General features: G+C 47.2%; 1 protein-coding gene across 3 annotated transcripts; it reads left to right on the top strand.

The window, feature by feature from the left end:
* Positions 1–2913: 2913 nt before the first annotated feature.
* KARS1 (lysyl-tRNA synthetase 1) lies at positions 2914–16551 on the top strand. Of its 3 annotated transcripts, none has more exons than XM_075583907.1 (15): positions 2950–3056; positions 5072–5256; positions 5587–5725; positions 5863–6025; positions 6956–7049; positions 9893–10079; positions 12013–12138; positions 12500–12619; positions 12706–12868; positions 12965–13138; positions 14586–14671; positions 14806–14891; positions 15013–15139; positions 16127–16270; positions 16353–16551. In XM_075583907.1, the coding sequence occupies exons 2-15, from the start codon at positions 5123–5125 to the stop codon at positions 16425–16427; spliced, it is 1818 nt and encodes a 605-aa protein (XP_075440022.1). In that variant the 5' UTR covers positions 2950–3056; positions 5072–5122; the 3' UTR covers positions 16428–16551. The 3 variants fall into 3 exon arrangements, with proteins under 3 accessions (XP_075440023.1, XP_075440022.1, XP_075440021.1); XM_075583906.1 differs by lacking the exon at positions 2950–3056 and adding an exon at positions 3913–3969; XM_075583908.1 differs by lacking the exon at positions 5072–5256 and having other exon boundaries at positions 2914–3056.
* Positions 16552–20055: the final 3504 nt, after the last annotated feature.

The raw sequence follows: 20055 nt of genomic DNA, 5'->3' as shown, positions 1-20055 counted from the left end.
GTCAGACGTAGACTATGATGAGGATATAGTAGGGAGCGGCTCCCTGACTTCTCCCAGTCACGCAAACTCAGAAATGTCTGACCAAGACACAGTTGAGGATATGGCATGATGAAGTCATTAATCGGAAGAGTAAGGCCTCGTCCAGGCAGAGAGCTTGCTCGCGCACTCGCACAATTAAAGTAAATTGTTGTGTCCAAGCTGGGTGCGCTGCACGTGAGGCGCGATGCTTGGTGAGACAAATATTTTTGTATTTGTCCCGCTTGGCCTGGTCACGTGCATGGTTCAGCCAATGAGGGTGAACCACTCACGTGACGTCACGCACGCAACCAGCTGGCCATGAGTCACCCAGCGCCTGACGTCAGGGCACTCAAGCACCACCGAGCGCACTCCCACCCTGGACGAGGCCCAAGCCTAGGTTCCCGGTGGTGACGGCGGCGTGCGCACCGCACACTAGTCACTAACTTTAATTAGGCAGGCTCCAGTGTCTTCTTGTGTGTTGGCTCACGCAGTGCGGTGGCGCATCAGCCAGCAGCAGAGACAACACGATTGTGTTCCTGTGCGGCGACGTGGTCACATGGTGTGCTGGGAGCCAATATGAGGGCAGATAGCTTGGACAAATGGGATCGCAGTGCTTTGAGTTGCTGGTCTGCGCCCCCCCCCCCCCCCTGTTTTGACCACGCCCCCTGCACCTCCCATCGCTCCCTACAGACCACGGTTTTAAGCTGTGCATGCGCCGCCAGGAGGCCAGGCGCGTGTGCAGCAGCCACCACCGGGGACTTAGCCTAAGAGGTGGTGGTGATCGGAAGCGTAGGAAGTGGTGGCACATACATTGGCACTTACCTTTTTGCCGCCTCCTCCTGCAGCGCTGCTCTCTTCTGCTGCGTAGTGAGGTCAGTTGACGCTGCAACGTCACATGACGACGTGTTTCCATGAAACCGCAATGTCACGGGACGCTGCAATGCTGCAGGAGGGCGGCGCGATGGTAAGAGATCTTTACAGAGGGCCCTACTACGCTTTGCCCCGGCAATCATGGAAAAGAGAGCGGGGTCTCCCCCCGTGAAAAATCCGCCACAGAAAGAGGGGTTGCGCTTGAGATGGTAGATGGATAGGTGGTAGATGGATGCCAAAGCACTTATGTGGCACAGTGGTATCAGGGCGAAACCACGTAAACACTCGGGGACCACCCATTTCATTTTCATACATTTTTCCATTGAAGTTGTATTACAAAAAAAAAATGTTTCTGTGCCTTAAAGGGTTAACAGGCCTTGCATATGTTAGCATTGCCTCTGCTCTGGGGGCTGCTGTTTACCTGTCAGAGAAGAAGCTGGAGTGGAGAAGACAAATACATGTAGCATTCCCCAGCAGCCCATGCTACTACCTTTATGCCTCGTCCAGGGTGGGAGCGCGCTCGCTAGCGCTCGAGCACCGTGATGGAAGGCACTGTGCGATTCTTGGCCAGCTAATTGCGTGCGGGGGAAGGAGCGTGCCTGTGACATCACGTGAGCAGTTCGCCCTCATTGGCTGAACCACGCACGTGACCTGAGCAAGCGCGACAAATACAAATATATTTGTCTCGCCAAGCTTCGCACCTCTGCACGCTCACATGCAGCTTGGACGCCTCTGTGGTGTATTGGGTACTTCCTGGTCACTGTCATGTGATGCCACCACTGACTTCTGAACCAGGAAGTAGAGTGAGTCTGAGGTAATCAGGAGAATGACTACCTGTCAGAAGTAATAAAAAAGGATCATTCATTACCAACAAGGTAGTGTGCTATTGTGAAGCATGCACACTAAGTAGACATAACTATTTAGTGTAATTGTTTTGATCGCGCGCGATCACAAAAATGTAAGTAAATTGTTGTGTCCAAGTTGTGCGCATGCGTGCAAGTGAGCGCACGGCACTCAGCTGCTTGGCGAGACAAATCAATTTGATTTGGCCGCTCGCTGGCGGGTGATGTGAGCAGTTCGCCCAATGAGGGCAAAACATCTGTAACATCATAGCTGCACCCCCTCTCTCCAGGAATTGCCCAGCGCCTGACATCACGGCGCTCGTGCTCGCTCCCAGCCTGGCCACGGCCTAAGGCCTCGGGCATGGTCAGCACAAGGCGTGCTGCTGCTCGAAACTGAGCCCCTGCAGCCGCAATGAGAGTGGCTTTAGCAGAGGATCGCGCACGCTTCTGCACGCTTGCGGAAGCGTGTCTCACAGAGTTTTGAAATTTGGCGCTCGCCGGAGCGCAGGGCCGGTCACGTGAGCGGTTCGCCCAATGAGGGCGAACCAGCTCCATTATGTCACTGGCCCGCCCCCGTCCCGCCCCCTGACGGCGCGCTGTGTAAGGCCAGGGAAAGCACCGCTTTCCCTAAGCCTCAGCGCGCCTCTGCACTGTTTGGGGCACTATGTCCCAGGCCTTTGGTGTGTCACACTCATACTGTATCTCTATCATGTTCACTTCCCCTGACAAATGTCGCGTTGCCAACTACACGCAGGGTTGCCACCACTCCGGTTTGGAGACTCAGGGGTATGTGGCATCGGCATCTCCCTTGCAAATCCTGTCAACGTAGCTCCCCGACGTCAAATGGCGCTGTGTGTTGTGACAACGGGCGCAACATCACGGCGGCACGCGGTCTGGCGTTGCCATGACAATAGGGCGTCACGTGTCGACTAGGCGTCCAGTGGTCGTGGCGACTTGACACTGCATGGAGGCAATCACGTTGTCATGGCAACGCGGCGCTATTTGACGTCGCGGAGGGGGAGGAGATACCGCCGCCTGAAGGTGAGAGAAATATATAAATAAATAAATGTAAAAATACATAAAGCCGCCGGGTCAGCAGGCAGCAACCCTGGCTACACGGCGACGCCATGGCGCGCCTACCGTCCCCCTAGACGCAGCTCCAAGCGCTCTCTTCGTGACGTCATCACGGCACGGTGGGCGGGGCCACCAGAACGTCGCATTACGCGGCATCCGGAAGTCGCCACTCTTTCTTTTGACACACGCAGCAAACATGGCGGACGCGCAGGCGGTGGCTCCGAGTGATGGCGAGAGTAACCTCAGCAAGAAGTAAGGGGACCGGTCCCGAGGCACCGGAGATTGCGTGAGGCGTCTGTCTCCGCGCGGGAGGGGGAGGCAGAGGGCGCCGTGTGTGTCCGGTCAGCTTGGCGCCGGACATGTGTGGTCTGTAGGGGGGAGGGGATTCAACGCGCGCGGAATTCTGGGAAGCGTAGTCTTTCGCGTTGTGCTTTGCTCTGTGTCTGCGCTGGGAACCCTGCCGTGGAACTACAATCCCCAAGAGTCTCGCCTCGGCTGATGCAACGCTCAGAAGCGGGGTTTTAACCCTCTCTTCCCAGGGGCCTCAGACATACCGGCTTATATACATCTCGGTACAATGCTTCTCCTTCACAATGGTTTTCAACGGGCACAGTGCAGCATTCCACATATTGTTTTTTAAATGATTAAACTACTTTTATTCCACACTCACATAAATTGGTCACTTTGACTTTGGGGAGGTCCCACTTTCTTGCCACTGGAGATGTTTAAACCCATAAATACAAAGAGCAAGTGGTACTGGGGGCAACGCACAACAAGGCTGCGGCCAGGGTGATCAATGTTTTATTTTACATACTTTGGTATTTATGCAGCTTTCAGCAATTTAACATTTGCTGGGAATAGTCAGACTAAACCGCCATGCAGCGAGAAGACTTTACTCTCGCATAATCCAGGTCCGGGAATGACTAAGATCTTATTTATAACATTTTACCAGAAAAAACATCACATTGAATTATCTCTCGTTTTCAACCATGTCCTGTGCACAAAATAATGTTGACATGACGGACGATGGCAAGCCAGAGCTCTGTGACAGCAGCCGCGCGCCTTTCCCAGGGAAATGTGTTAATGTTTTATCCTGGAAACAGCATTTTGGGTCTCTAAGGACATGTTGGGTTCAAGGAAAATGAAAGAAAGCGGGATGTTTGAGGTAGATTATACTTTCTGCAAGTTGTGTGTTGAGACCTCGACCGAAATATAAAGTCACACGTGAACCCTCCATCAGATATACAGCGACAAATACATGGTGTGCTGCTATTTCTAATACGCTGTAATACTGGCTTTTCCCGTCTTTCACTCGCACATCGGACTACCTGTGGGCTGTGAGCACAAGATGGTATTCGACATACACGCCAATGTATATTACAACAATCTCGGCAGTTCATAACTAATGACACTAGCGTGACTAGTGGCCGTATTTGAACTAGAAATCACAAGGTTTCCCTCTGCAGTTAGGTTTCGGTTTCATGTTCATTTCTTAATAGTGGGGTGTTTTTTTTTTTTTTTTTTTTTTTTTTTAGGTGACATTTTGTTTTAAGATCTGTTTGCAGATTCAGAGTAACTACAGAAATATTAAAAGTCTGTCATGCCATAATTTTCGTGTTGCTACAAACCAGCCACATCCGAAACTTTCAAAATATCCAGCAACAGTGTCATACACACGCTCTACATAATAACATGAAACCATTCCATAGGAGGGCAGCATGGCGCTTCGGAAATAGTTGAACAGTTTTGTGGCGAGAGAAATTGGATTCTTGTTGTTTTTTCATAAGGATTCGTGTGAAAAATTGTCCTTGTGAGTTCTCATCTGAGGATTAAGCTATAATAGGAACTCTTCATTTAGATATCTCTCCACCTTTAGGACTAACCTTAAAACTCACCTCTTAAATGAAGCGTTTCATTAACTTACACTCATGGCTACTGTCCCACACCCACAGTCACTCCATACAATAACTGCTATCTCCTGCACTTATTCCCACACCTCCTGTCTCTTTGCATTATACCACTTAGGTTGTAAACTCAACTGGGCAGGGATTTCCTTTCCTATTGTTGTCTAATATTTTATTTGCTGCCCTTATTGTCCTACAATTCAGTGTACTGTGTTGTCTCTTGTAAAGCACCAAGTACAGCTGTAGGCACTATATAAAGATATTCACACGTTTACTTTCTCTTCACTGCTGTGAACTTGTTGGTTGGTGTGCTTGTGCAGGTTGTTGGTCACATGATGTCCTGCCTTGTTGTTTTCCTGTTAGGTGGTAATCACCAGATGTTTGCCAGTTGAGGGTTGGGAGTTGAATTGCGCGATGCTACCAGCTGTCCTCAGGCTGGTTAGGGGTCCAGTCTTTGCACAGAGGGTTCTTAAGGAAGAAGTCCTGAGAAAGCATCTGTCTACTTTTTCTCCTCTCTACAAGGACCAGGCCCTTCATGAGAAAAAAAGGTTGGTGATTGCCGTTTTATTCCGACGCGTTCCACCAAAATTTTTTTTTCTTCATGAATCTCCTGCTTCACTGCAGCAGAAGGTCACGCACACACTTTGATTATAGACGTGGCTGCATTTCACCCACTCTGTAGCTGGATAGTTTGTTGTAGGTTGGTTATGGTTTTTGCTGTACTGATCTCCGCTCGCATGACTGGTTTGGTTTTCACTTCTGCATTTTCCTGATTTAAGAGGAAGGTTTTTGCCATGGGAGGCTTGTTCCTAATGACTACATTGGACATTGCTTTATTTCACTTCTGTTGACCTGACCAGCTGTTTTCTCATTTACAGTGAGCTAAAGAGGCGATTGAAAGCCGATAAAAAAGCAGCTGAAAAGGCAGCTGAAAAGGAGGCAAAGCAGAAGGAGCAAAATGAGAAGCTGCCCGGCCAGGAGGAGACCGTTAGTGATGAGGAAACGCTGGACCCCAACGTAAGTCGACATGCTGACTCCTCGTTACAGTGACACTTTGTTAGAAGTCCTGTAGGAGAAATAAATGACTACAAAATAAATAAAATGGAGTATTCAGGAGATGTAGACGTTCTGTGATTTTTCTGTTTTTTCTCCAGCAATATTACAAGATCCGTACGCTGGCCATCCAGCAGCTCAAAGGTACCAAGGAAGACCCATACCCACACAAGTTCCACGTTGATATGTCACTCACGGAGTTCATTCAGAAATACAGCAACCTACAGACTGGGGATCACTTACCGGACGTGATCAGCGTGGCAGGTACATGTTTGACTGCATGTCGCAGTGTTTATCTGGATGTGAGAGCAGTTCACGGACAGTCCCTTTCCTGCCTGTAGCTGTGTGTAGCGTAGAAGTTTGCAACACGTTTTATTGTGGCCATCTCGTGTTTTACTGTTCGCTGCTTATTACGGAGTAGAACAAGCGGCTTTCAGAACAAAGTACCAGCATGCTGTAGGTCTTGCAAACATTATTCGGTGGTTCTTATAAAGTTCTTATAACATTTGTTATATCATTTTTGCAACACCGGAGTACTGGTACTTTCTTACGAAAGCCGCTTTGTTCTATTTTGTGATATTGTCTCCCTGCAAAGGATGGACCCCTGTGCACCTGAGGCTTTTCTGTATTGCGTCCGATCATGTGAGTGCACCGAACTCACTCAGATTCCACTGCTGATTACGGCCCGTTTAAAGAGCAGCAATTTCTTGAGTGGAAGAGGAGCCTACCCAGACCATGTATGAAGCCGTTTTCCATGCTTAAAAACAGTGAAGTACAGGGGTGGCCAACTCCAGTCCTCAAGCGCCAAACAGGACAGGTTTTAAAGATATCCCTGCTTCTGCACAGGAGGCTGAGTCATAATGATTGAGCCACCTGAACTGAAGCTGGGATATCCTATAAACATGACCGGGAGGACTGGGGTTGGCCGCCCCTGGTGTAGTAGATCCCTGCATTTCACCATGAGATCTCTGACATAGGTTTATCATTGGGACACCATTTCCGAAACGGGTTTTCATTTGCTAATGTTTTGGACCCCGAACTCTGCACTTACAAACGTTATCATGCTTGAGGAAGCCGTAGTTAATGTAGACACAGACATCAGGCATTATTTGTCTCTAGGCCGGGTTGGATACGTAGACAATGACTGGGTAGCTGTGTAGAACAATATGACAACATTTTATTGCTTGCTCTCAGGCAGGGTCCATGCCAAGCGCTCATCTGGAGTCAAGCTCATCTTCTATGATCTGCGTGGGGAAGGTGTGAAGCTGCAAGTGATGGCCAACTCCAGGTACGTGATGGATATTTGTGTACCTTGTAAACTGTTCCTTTCCTCTGGTCCCTTGGTGTGTTTTTAGTAGTTTGTGAGTAGCAGCGATAATGTTATGGCCTCTTGAGGTGTGTATGGGTGGGGGTTCTTTGACTATTGAGGGGTTCAGGTTCACTGTCCAAGAATTGTTTGGTCGCATGGAAGAAGGGAAGGATAGTCCCTCTGCTACAGGTGTTCTCCACTTTTCTTTTTATACTTTTATTAAATTAGATTTTCTCCTCCTTTTCCATGGCAGTGAAAAATGAATGGGTAAAGCTCTTACCCTTGGCTGAGCATGGGGGGGGGAGGGTCTCACCCCCCCCCCACGCCCCCTCCGGTAAGAGGCAAGTGTTGGCTTGGCGCCCGAGGACCTGCATCATTCTGTAGGCGCAGGGTTCCCCCCTGAGGTGCCGTCATGCAATTTGCGACCATTCTGTGTGTCACGTTCACAGGAAAATTGGGTCTCGCCGCAAGGGAAGCATGCCCTATACGGTAAGCCGCTTGTCCCCTATGTAAATAGGCGCCGGAAGTGATGTGTCAGAAGTGTCGCTTTCACCGGGTGTACGGTGATAGAGCGCAGGAGCAGAATGAGGCACCATATATTGGAGCAGCAAGGTATTCGCAATCGCCTTCAAGGAAGAATGGAAGAGGGACGCCATATGTCTCCCACGAAACCCTCAGGTTAAGGAACACTTGTCAAGCCACAGTTGGGGGAAGGATTTCCAACTTTTTGGAGGGCCGGGTCCCCACATTGGGTGTTGGAAATATATCACAAGGGATATTTTTCCTAGAATTTTTCGCAGTCCCAAGGCATATTTATTACTTTATTTATTTTTTTACAGAGTTACCTAGCTTCCAGGAACATCTCAGAGCTCCAAACCAAATAATTTCTCATCTCCTTCAATCAGGAGTTATTTATCTGGGTCCGATATGTCAAAAAACAGGAGGATCTATTAAAGGTTATTCCTGGTTCAAAAACCCTAGATTACCAGGCAATCCTAGGCACCATACTACTAGTGGCCATTCAACAAGGAGATTGTGACCTTGGTGGATTAAAGGATACATATCTCTGTGTCCCTAATCTGAAACCGCACCACAAATTTGAGATTTTGCATCCGAGGTTTTCACTTTCAGTACAAGGTTCTTCCTTTCGATCTCACAACAGCCTCGTGAAAATTTACCAAGACTTTGTACTGATTATAGCAAATCTGAGAGCGGTATTGCGATATGGCCATATCTGAACTTGTGATAAAGATTCTCCAGTGGCTGTAAAGACGAGTTCTGCACAAATGTCACCGTAACTAAAAACAAAAAACTTTTTTTTTTTTTTTTTTTTTTTTAAAGGATTTTTCTGGAAGTCAACAAGAATTCCTTCGACTGTGCTGACCGCGCCAGGCGTGGACGCAATCAATTTCAATTTGTCCGGCCACGCTCACGAGGCGCGCGCTTATGAGTGTGCATGTACGCACGGTCCGGGGGACGCAGCCTTGGTTCTGACCCAGAGCTTCATTTTGTCAGGAAGCTCAAGAAAGTGCTTTTTAATGTGAAGCAGGTAGATCTAATTAAATCCATCATATCTGTTCTTGTAATTATGGATCAGGAACCGGCGCGGTCCTTACAGAATATGCTGTACATTATGCTATCTAAAGTATTCTTCAAGAACGAGGATATAGTATCATTAGTGAAACAATTGCGTAAATCAACCTGAGGTGTCTGGCGCAGTAGTTTTCATCATAGCGGTCACATCCGCAAGAAGAGTGGGCGAGTATCAAGCTTTCTGCCTGTGAAGAGCTCATTACAAGGTTTCACAAAGATTATCGTCCTGAGAACAAATCCCAGGTTTCTTTCTAAGGTTTCAACAGTTTCACCTTAAGACTCGGTCTTCCCTTAATTCTGCCCAAGTCCATCAAGTAATAAAGGTCAAATTGAACACTGTATATTTTGTTAAAGTCTTGAGCGTCTATATGGACAGAACAAAGGTTGTCAGGAATTCCACGAAGCTATTTGTCATCTCAGAAGGGAAGAGGAAGGGTCTTCCGGCAACGAAAGACTCGACTGCACGGTGGTTAAAAATGTGTAAGTGAGGTGCCTGCCGTGTTGAAAGCCCGTTCAACAAGGTTCATGGCAACAACATGCGTGGAAAGGCCCCAGGTGCCTCTTCGAAGCTGCGGGATGGTCCTCATTGCACCCGTTTACCAAGTTGTATTAACTAGATGGGCACGCCTGGGCAGATGAAGATGGGCCTCCGTCTTGCAGGACATAATTCGGTAAAGAAAACATTATGTATTCAACCACCCCAGGGGAATTTCTTTGGTGCTTCACATTCCTTTTCACTGCCGTGGAGGCGCAAGAGGAAAGCGGAAGAACGCTTTGTACCGATTTCCTTTCCTCGTTTCCCTGCATGGCAGTGCTACTAACCACCCATGTGGGTCTCGACATGGCGTTACGGCTGGGGTAATTCTGGAAGACTCCCCCAGAGTACAAGAAATGTAGAATATGGGAAGCGTTTTCGATTACCGGTTTCGCTTAGCCCAATTGTTCACTGCCATGGAGGGGTGAGGGAAGAACACCGTCCGTAAGAATAATTATTCCCCATTAATAATAGTTGGTCTGTAATACAGAATAATCCAGAGTCCAGGTTGATTCAGGGAATGGGAGAATTAAGCTTTATTGGCTGGTTCCTTGGCGTTTACACTGTATACAAATAGTTACAGGAGGTGTTGGGCCCTCTATAAAGGATTTGCTGCTGCTTGGTATCGGTTTTACTGCTTTATAGAATGACGAACACTGTGATTATTGAGTTTCAATCTGCTTTCCGACCACAGAAATTACAAATCCGAGGAGGAGTTTGCAGCCATTAATAACATGCTGCGTCGCGGGGATATTATCGGCGTACGAGGGAATCCAGGGAAGACGAAGAAGGGAGAGCTGAGTATAATCCCGTGCGAGATGGTGCTGCTGTCTCCTTGTCTGCACATGTTACCGCACCTCCACTTTGGCTTGAAGGACAAGGTAATCCCCGGCTATTTTATTTGAACTTGTTTTCCTGCGCGATATACTGTATATCTTTGTCGTTGGAAAGGGAAATGTTTCACACGAGTGTTGGCTGCATTGATCTGTTCAGGTGTTGATGAGTTACATTTGCGTGTGCGATGGTGGCACGTGGCTTCCTTTATTGTACTGGCTCTGTTCACACAGGCTTTAACGTTAACCCTATAAGGGCTGAAAATAGCAGTATCTGTCAGGCCCGCTCTCCTTCAGATGTAACCAGACTAACTTTGCATTTCTTAAGTATGTCCCAGCATACTCCATTAATATTACCACTGAATCCTGGAAACTTGGTTTAAAGCAACAATCTTGTGACACTTTTTGTAGGTTTGAAGCATGGGGTTTCAGGACATTAAACCCCATTAATTTCAGCTCCTGGGACCCCCTGCTTCCTGGGATACTTGCCTCAGGAGGGGCTGCTGGAAGCAGCTTAGCTTTGGGGGACCCCCTGCTTCCTGGGATACCTGCCTCAGGAGGGGCTGCTGGAAGCAGCTTAGCTTTGGGGGACCCCCTGCTTCCTGGGATACTTGCCTCAGGAGGGGGTGGTAGCAGCTTTGGGGGACCCCCTGCTTCCTGGGATACCTGCCTCAGGAGGGGGTGGTAGCAGCTCCGGGGGACCCCCTGCTTCCTGGGATACTTGCCTCAGGAGGGGCTGCTGGAAGCAGCTTAGCTTTGGGGGCCCCCCTGCTTCCTGGGATACTTGCCTCAGGAGGGGGTGGTAGCAGCTCTGGGGACCCCCTGCTTCCTGGGATACTTGCCTCAGGAGGGGGTGGTAGCAGCTTTGGGGGACCCCCTGCTTCCTGGGATACTTGCCTCAGGAGGGGGTGGTAGCAGCTCTGGGGACCCCCTGCTTCCTGGGATACCTGCCTCAGGAGGGGGTGGTAGCAGCTTTGGGGGACCCCCTGCTTCCTGGGATACCTGCCTCAGGAGGGGGTGGTAGCAGCTTTGGGGGACCCCCTGCTTCCTGGGATACCTGCCTTAGGAGGGGGTGGTAGCAGCTTTGGGGGACCCCCTGCTTCCTGGGATACTTGCCTCAGGAGGGGGTGGTAGCAGCTTTGGGGGACCCCCTGCTTCCTGGGATACCTGCCTCAGGAGGGGGTGGTAGCAGCTCCGGGGACCCCCTGCTTCCTGGGATACCTGCCTCAGGAGGGGGTGCTGGAAGCAGCTTAGCTTTGGGGGACCCCCTGCTTCCTGGGATACCTGCCTCAGGAGGGGGTGGTAGCAGCTTTGGGGGACCCCCTGCTTCCTGGGATACCTGCCTCAGGAGGGGGTGCTGGAAGCAGCTTAGCTTTGGGGGACCCCCTGCTTCCTGGGATACTTGCCTCAGGAGGGGGTGGTAGCAGCTCTAGGGACCCCCTGCTTCCTGGGATACTTGCCTCAGGAGGGGGTGGTAGCAGCTTTGGGGGACCCCCTGCTTCCTGGGATACTTGCCTCAGGAGGGGGTGGTAGCAGCTTTGGGGGACCCCCTGCTTCCTGGGATACTTGCCTCAGGAGGGGGTGCTGGAAGCAGCTACGGCTTGGCTAGTTGGGACTGACAATGGTGGCTTAAATGTCTCGTTTCCTGTGGTCCAATAGGAAGCCGTGACATCACTTGCGACTTTCTATTGGCCCTGCGTGAGCGGGACATTTAAACTGAGCACAGATACCGACGCCCCCTTCAGAGGTATCTCTGGGAGCAGGGGGTCCCCAGAGCTGAAATAAACGCGGCTCAGCTGCGGAGAACCCCTGCTTTTAACCTATGTTAAAGCGGCACGTTTGCTTGTTTTATTTTTAAGGGACCTGGGGATGGGGGGGAAGGGGTCCTGCTACATTTCTAAATAGAAGGGACAGTGGTGCAGTGACTTGCAGAGTCCACCTGCTTAGGGCATTAACCAGATTTGGGTTCTTCGCGTTACAGGAGACGCGATACCGCCAGCGGTACCTGGATCTCATCCTGAATGACTTTGTCCGGCAGAAATTTATTGTTCGTTCAAAAATCATCACGTACGTCCGGAGGTTTTTTGATGACTTGGGGTTCCTGGAGGTAATATATTATTAAGCGCTCTAAACTCTTGTTATGTCACGTCTGTGCTTTTGAGCAGGGGGGTTCAACTCCAGTCCTCAAGCCCCTCCAACAGGTCATATTTTCAGGATATCCCTGCTTCAGCACAGATGGAGCAATCTGTCCCTGCTTCAGCTGTGCTGAAGCTGGGGTACCCTAACAATCTGGCCTGTTGGTGGGGCTTCTGGACTGGAATTGCACACCCCTGCGTTAGAGGTCTAGCACATGATTGCAGGCGGTGACACGGGTCACGGGTCAGGTGGCATTTTGACATCAACTGAGAACATAACCAGACACAGGAGAAGCAACATGCACAGAATCCTAACTTTCCTTTTGTTACCAGATTGAAACCCCAATGATGAACATTATTCCTGGCGGAGCTGTAGCCAAACCTTTCATCACCTATCACAATGATTTGGACATGAATCTGTACATGAGGATAGCGCCAGAGCTGTATCACAAGGTAATAATGATTCGAGACTTTGTTAAAGGCCTGGAATGAAATGTAAGGCGGCCTGCTTACAGAAACCGGTTTGTCTGCCTGCACAGATGCTTGTGGTCGGCGGCATCGACAGAGTATACGAGATAGGCCGGCAGTTCCGAAACGAAGGGATCGATCTGACGCACAATCCAGAGTTCACGACCTGCGAGTTTTACATGGCGTACGCAGACTATTATGACCTCATGGAAATCACAGAAAAACTGCTCTCTGGTATGGCGAAGAACTGGAGTGAGATGTCGGGGTGGGGGGGTGTAAGATGTCTTCAAGGAGAAGTGTGAAGAGTCTTGGCTTTTGTGCTCCTTGTAGGTATGGTTAAACAAATCACTGGTGGTTACAAAGTCCCTTACCACCCAGAGGGTCCAGAAGGCCAGCCCTATGAAATAGACTTCACCCCTCCCTTCAAGAGAATCAGCATGGTGGGCGAGCTAGAAAAAGCATTGGGGAAAAAACTACCTCCCACAGACCAGTTGGATACTGAAGGTAAGGGCTGGAAATATTATGTATCTACTGTATATTTTGGAAAGTTGTTTCCCTGTTTGCTAGGCATTTGGGCACCTCCTAAGATATTGTAACCACATTTTGCATGGTGGTTCCTGAGCTCAATGAGATGGTTTCTGTTTGTAAATTGGACACATATTGGGGGCACCTTCTATTGGGGGCACCTTCTATTTCTGTGACCAGCAAGTCACCCACTGGGTGTTGTACCTGGTAGGCTTTGTATCTGGCATGTGACATCATAATGGTGACCTCATAATGCACATAGCCTGGTGGCAGATACACAGAAAGCAGACAAAGAAAGAGGAATTCAGTTGGTACGTGAGGAGAAGCTAAGAATGCTGGAGAAGGGGAGAGAGGCGGAAAGAATTAGGGACATCATAAGGTATTAAAGGAAAGTGATGAGAAGGGGGGAGTGGGGCTTGAAAGGGTTGGGTGAGAGGGGAGGGGTGAGGTTGGTTCCTTAGAGTTCCTGTGCACCGCCGGGTACTTGCAGCTAGTTATAATTAATGGGGGAAGTTCACGGGCTTGAAAAATAAGACATTTCATCAGAATTGTTGTGTTCCACATTTTAGAATTTGCCTGTTACGAATTTGCCATTGTACAGCAGATGGTACGTAACCATTCCGTTGTAACGCTGAAACTACAGTTCTGTGTCTGGCAGCAAATATGAAGTCTCTGTTATTCTGCGTAGATAATTTATTCATTGGGAATAGCATCACCGTGTTCAATGATTTTTGTTGTAATGACAGATTCTATTCTTTGACTTACAAAAATTGATGTAAAAAGCCACTTGCGAGCACATTCACATGTCAGACAGGTCCCCCTAACCCCGAGGTCCGCAGATCTCTCTGAGACATGTCAATGTTCTCACAAGTGCTATTTTTATTTGCTCTGGGCACAGCGGAGTGTTTGTCACTTTGTTTACTCAATTCCTGGAGAAACCGCCTCGGGCGAGGAGAATCCCGCGTGTGCCCACAACACAGACAAACTATTTCCTCAAAGTGCCGGTCTCAAAGACAGAGATACAAAGGAGAGCTCTACTCACACGTTCATAATGACGTTCTCCTTTAATGTGACAGCCAAGGACAGGGGAATAACGTTTCAGATCCCATGTGGACCTTTCATATTTCACTCACCATCGCTTGTTTTTGTGTCTGGTTTCAATTATATGTAAATATCTATTTATATCTATAGCGCTATGTACATTAATGGCGCTCTATATATAAAGACATACAATACAATGTAGCTAAAACCACTTTGGCATCTCTGCTCTCTTAATGATGGTTCATAACTTGTCCTTGTCACCAGAAGCATCTGTGCCACCTGTACCTGTCACTGTTATTATTGGCTGATGACTGTATTTAATAACTGGCACAATCCAATGACCGTTCGTGGTTCCAGACATGACTTCTGCTTCCCCTTTATACAGAAACACGCAAGTTCCTTGACGATGTTTGTGTGGAAAAAGCTGTTGAGTGCCCAGCCCCCAGGACCACAGCCAGACTGCTGGACAAGGTTAGACCAGGGATATGGGGGCAGCTACGTTTCATATTAATATAGCGATACTGCACTAATGCGGATACTCTGCGAGATGCGTTGGGGCACCAGCTCTGCTTATTGGCTTCACTGTTTAATATTTTGTGTTCCAGCTGGTTGGTGAGTTCCTGGAGGTCACGTGTGTTAACCCCACTTTTATCTGCGATCATCCACAAATAATGAGCCCCCTTGCCAAATGGTAAGCCCCGGACCCAGACGTCCTGGGATCTCTGTATTGTAACATGCCTGTTTTATCTTCTGATCCAGTGAATTGTGTGCATTATAAAAGGACCTGCTCTCTTCCCTCTGCCCTGCATAAGGCACCGCTCCCAGAAGGGACTGACCGAGAGGTTCGAGCTCTTTGTGATGAAGAAGGAGGTGTGTAACGCCTACACTGAGCTGAACGACCCAGTCAAGCAGAGGGAACTGTTTGAAGATCAGGCAAAGGTGTGTGTGTGTGTGTGTGTATATTTACACCCCACAGAGAGAATCTGGTGTTCCTGAACATGGCGTTAGATTTGCATGTTGGGTGTGTGCAGAGATTAGCGGCGCTGTTCTTGTAGTTGAATCTCTCCTACATTTCACAAACGACCGTCGTTTTTTAGACTATTTTATTCCGTTGATTTGCACGCGGGTCATTTAGCACACGTGAAACCTTTTTGTGTTTTCTGTAAGCCAGTTTAGCTCTGAACTCACAACTCGTCTGTTCATATTTCTAGGGTCACTTGGGTGTAAGGCCATTTTTAAGATTGTGCTTTTCTGCACACTATTTTAGGTGTATGTGGTACTTGTGGTCCTCAAAGTGGATCTAATAGAATACGCCAATGTCTTTCTATAATTTGTTTAATTTTTGTAGTAAGTTATGGCGAGTAACAAAGTGGCAAAACCCCTCCACCTTAGTGTACAACTAATAAAAATACCACTTACAGCACATTCATATTTCAGACAGGTCTACAACCCTGCCCTTCCCCATTATCTCTTAGCAAACAGTGCTTCCTCTGTAGCCAGGCATTCTGGGGAGTGACATGCAAATGAGCACACAGTATCACCTTTTGCTGCTTATCCATTTGAACATGGGATCCCTATAAGCTTATTGCTGCCGTATTGCACAGCTTTTCAGCACAGCCTGGGGTACAGAAGTACTTGGCCAGCAAGCCTGCGCACAGACGGCTGTTTTTACCTTTTAATTTTGATGAAATACATTTATAACGAGTAGTTGTAATGTAAGTGAATAGTATTTTCCTTATTTCCCAATCTCTTCCTTTCCCATACAGATAATATAATGTGTAAGCCCTCTGTAGATCCTGCTGTAATTGTAATGCATTATAACCGCTTTCTAGAAGTCTAGTTTTCCGGGCACTGCCCCTGCTGCAGTTTCTTGTGGAGTACTTGTGCACGGGACAATGTATCACTAATCTGGCTTTATGTGCACAGAACAAAGCTGCAGGGGACGACGAGGCCATGTTCATCGATGAGACTTTCTGCACTGCGTTGGAGTACGGCCTTCCTCCGACAGCTGGCTGGGGAATGGGCATTGATAGGCTGACCATGTTCCTCACAGACTCCAATAACATTAAGGTACAGAGCGCAAAGTGTCACTCGCTGCTTCCTTGGGTGTTGTTGGGCACCGAGTAATAATATCGGTCTGTACATTTCACAGGAGGTTCTTCTGTTTCCGGCAATGAAGCCCGACGATAACAAGAAGGAATCTGCTCCCGATGGGACATCGGTGTAACCGTATGACGGACGGAATTTGCTTTTTAAGAAGTTTCTAATGTATCTGTCTGGGAAATCTGAACCCCTTTTGGGAAGCTGCAGCTCAGCCCCTTACACTGAAGAAATAAATTATACAAACTGTGTTCCTTGTGTGTCTTAAGATGCAATGTTATAATCAATCGTGTGGAAGTTTTGGGGAAAGTCTTGCCTCGGTGGGTGGGTTTTGTGGAAACCTGAATTGGTCTAAAACCTGCATTTTCCCCTCATCTTTCTTTTACACCGCAATCCAAATATAAAGGCAACGTTAAGAAATCAGCTTTGCTTCCATTCAGAAAGGAAGTAAAAGCCCTTCCTTTCTTTTAACAAAGCCTGGCAAACTGGCCCTAATTCCCTGGCAGCCATCTCTCCTGCTCCCACCCGGGTTTTCTGCCCTTTGTTGGTTTTCCTCGTCATTCCCCTATGTTTTTGGCAGCTCCTGGGTTGTAGGTCTGGGATGGGTGTCCACGTTCCTACGAGCGCTCAAATACAGTTTTCTTGGCGAGTAGGGCGTTGGAAAAAGTTCGAAACATCAAATCCGATCAGCCATGCCGCGGCTTTTAGAATATTTCTTTTAATAGTCTAGAAAAGGAACAATCTGTATTCTGTTTGCCACGTTCATTGCCTGTGCTCTCCTCCTTTTTTATCTTTGTTTTTCATCATGTTCTTCTTGCATTTCCCGTTCTGTAATAAATGTCTTATTATTTTACGTTCATATTCACGTGTCCCAAGCAGATCTTAAAGCAAAATATTACCTAAAGAACACAGGATGAAAAGATTAACCCGGAACCAAACTACAAGGGGGGAGGGAAGGGGGGGTATCATCGGAGTCTTTTAATGTCTAAGGCCGCGCGTATAGTGCTGGCAACGCCGCCCAAAAACAAATACATTACCACCGCCGTGAGCGCGACGGAGCGTCGCCAAATTTGGAAGCCAGGAATCTTTGATTTTTCAAGGGCTGTCGCCTCGTGACAGCCCCTGAACAAATCAAATGCCCAGATTCCTGCAACGCCACCGCAAAGCAAAATATAACTTTCGCTAGATGCGCCGTCACCCGTCCGGTCGTGGGCACTATACGTGCCGCCTAACTCAGACTTTTTGATTAGCAGAGAATGACATATACATTGGGTTCTATATACAATCCCACCTTGTGTGCACAGCGCAGTCTGATGCACGAGCGAAAGATAGGAAAAGCCAACGAGTATTAGTGTATCGACTGAACTAGCTGGGCAACTATTAAGCCTAAACAACAACCACAGTCATATATCTAGATCTGCAGATATAGAGCAACTTTATTAAAGGAAGCTGTAAAACACTGTTTCAAACATCTTCAATTGGCAGAGATATATCAGCTAGCCTGTCCTTAATATTATTTGCTACCTCCATAGGGGGCACGAGCATTAACTCACCTCACTATCTATTCGGTGGGTTAATCAAATTGTGCTCATTTGAGGCTATAAGAACCTAGATTCACACTACTAACAGTGGGATAGAAATAGTGCATATATTTGCGGCTCCCACTGATTAGCCTCTTCTCTTTCCCCCACAGCTACATAGTAGCCTCCCTTACAGATATCTTATTATACCCTGTGTTGCCTTGAAGGATATACAAATTAACCCCTTGTTGGCTCCTGTGACCAGCTATGTGCAGCTAGGTCACACTGATTAAAAAATTTTTGTATGTGGGTCTAACCCGCAACACCCTAGCGATATACAGGTACCACTCTGTATATAGTCACAGAACCACAAGTTATTCAGATGTGGCATGAAAGTAGTTTGACTGTCACTATACTTGAGTGACACACACCAGACTCTTTCAAACATTATAGATAGACCACACTGAGGCACCATATTAGTTTTGCACTTTATTAGTATATTTATAAAAAATATTTTCTTTCATATGGTACCAGACATTCCCAAACATTCTCCTTCAAGTATTAGTTTATAAATAGACCTAGGGGCAATTTGTTTAATACGTTTTTAATTGTGTTGAGTGTTTATGTATTTCACTTATTTTACCCATATCCACTAATAAAGGTTCATTTTTTAATTTATCTGTACCTATCACCGTATGAGTGCTTGTTTAAAAGGGGTTCTTTCACCTGTCTAGGCAGGTGTTCTTTCTGTGTTCTATTACAGACAGTCCTCGTTTTACAACGCTTCGCTTTACAACGAATGGCTTATCCAACGCTATGCAATGCATACCTATATTCATTTTTACAACGCCAAAATGGCTTATCCAACGCTCTTACGACGCTTTGCAACATTGTGTATGTGTGTGTATATATATATATACACATTCACATAAACAACATTGCAAAGCGGCGTAAGAGCGTATATATATAATATTATACTATATAATATTATATTAGACTATATAAAATATTATTTATTATGTTACATTATATATAATACAGTATATACACTATATAATGTGTGTGTGTGTGTGTGTGTGCTGCATATCTTATTGCCTGCATAAAATATTTGGTGTATTTTAGTGTTAAAAATGCCTTCAGGAACGGAACCTTTAATTTAAACAGTGTTCCTATGGGAAAACGTGTTTCGCTTTACAACGCCATTTTGAGTAACGCATTGTGTCGGATAACCGAGGACTGCCTGTAATAGGAATTTGTGAAAAGGGATTTTTGGGTGCTTGTGTTCTCCCTCAAATATAAATTAAAACAAATCTAATCAGAATATGGGCAGTTCACTACGAGTTATAACTTGTACTCGAATATGAATATAAAATGAAAAATCTAAAATCAAAATGTGAGCAATCCGCTATGGTGGATCAATACCACCTATATAATGTAAAAACAATATATAGATCTCCAATCAATAGTCGACAAAACGCGTGCAATTAATTTGTATAGAAGACGGTGTGAACAGAAATGTAAAAATGAAAGGCGTGCAAAACACCCATGGAGTAATTCCGTTTAATTATCCAATATTAAACGGGTAAGTATTACACGCACACGATGTAAAATCAAGATTTATTCACAGTATGTGTGTCTGCCTCTACTAGCCTAGTCTAGCTGAGCCCAAGCCATAGCTCTGATGTCGCTTGTTCACATATGAAAGACCTCGTGGTCACATATGCCACCATGCTCCGATTGCGCATGCGCAGCCGGCAAACTCTACAGAAAACTGGGACATTTGTAGAGGCTTCGGGAATACCGGGATGGGACGTCTGGTCACCCTACACATAGTTAAATCACTTGGTACCAGCAGCCATGTATTGCAAAAATAGATGTCAACACGTTTGGGGTAAGGGCACGCTGAAGTTCCGCCGTGGATCCGGACCAGATGTCACAGCCGCCATGGAACACTAACATCTCCACAATTTGGGTGCCAAGTCCAAGTTAATCCCCCATTATGTGGTGACTGTCAGTCCGTGGAGGCATTACATCTGGTGGAAACTTCAGCCTGCGCTTATCCCAAACGTGTTGCCATCTAACTGGACGTTTGCTGCTGGTACCCAGTGATAATAATGTCTGTACTGTAAGTGAAAGTCTGATTTGTGTTTTATTTTATACTTTGTGTCTTACACTGACAAAGGAGTGTGTACTCTGCTTATCTGCTTGTCCTCTGTCTGTCACCCGGCATCTTCC

The sequence above is a fragment of the Ascaphus truei genome, unplaced genomic scaffold (genome assembly GCF_040206685.1).
Source record: "Ascaphus truei isolate aAscTru1 unplaced genomic scaffold, aAscTru1.hap1 HAP1_SCAFFOLD_411, whole genome shotgun sequence".
Lineage (NCBI taxonomy): Eukaryota > Metazoa > Chordata > Amphibia > Anura > Ascaphidae > Ascaphus > Ascaphus truei.
This window is presented reverse-complemented; position numbering and strand designations above follow the sequence as displayed.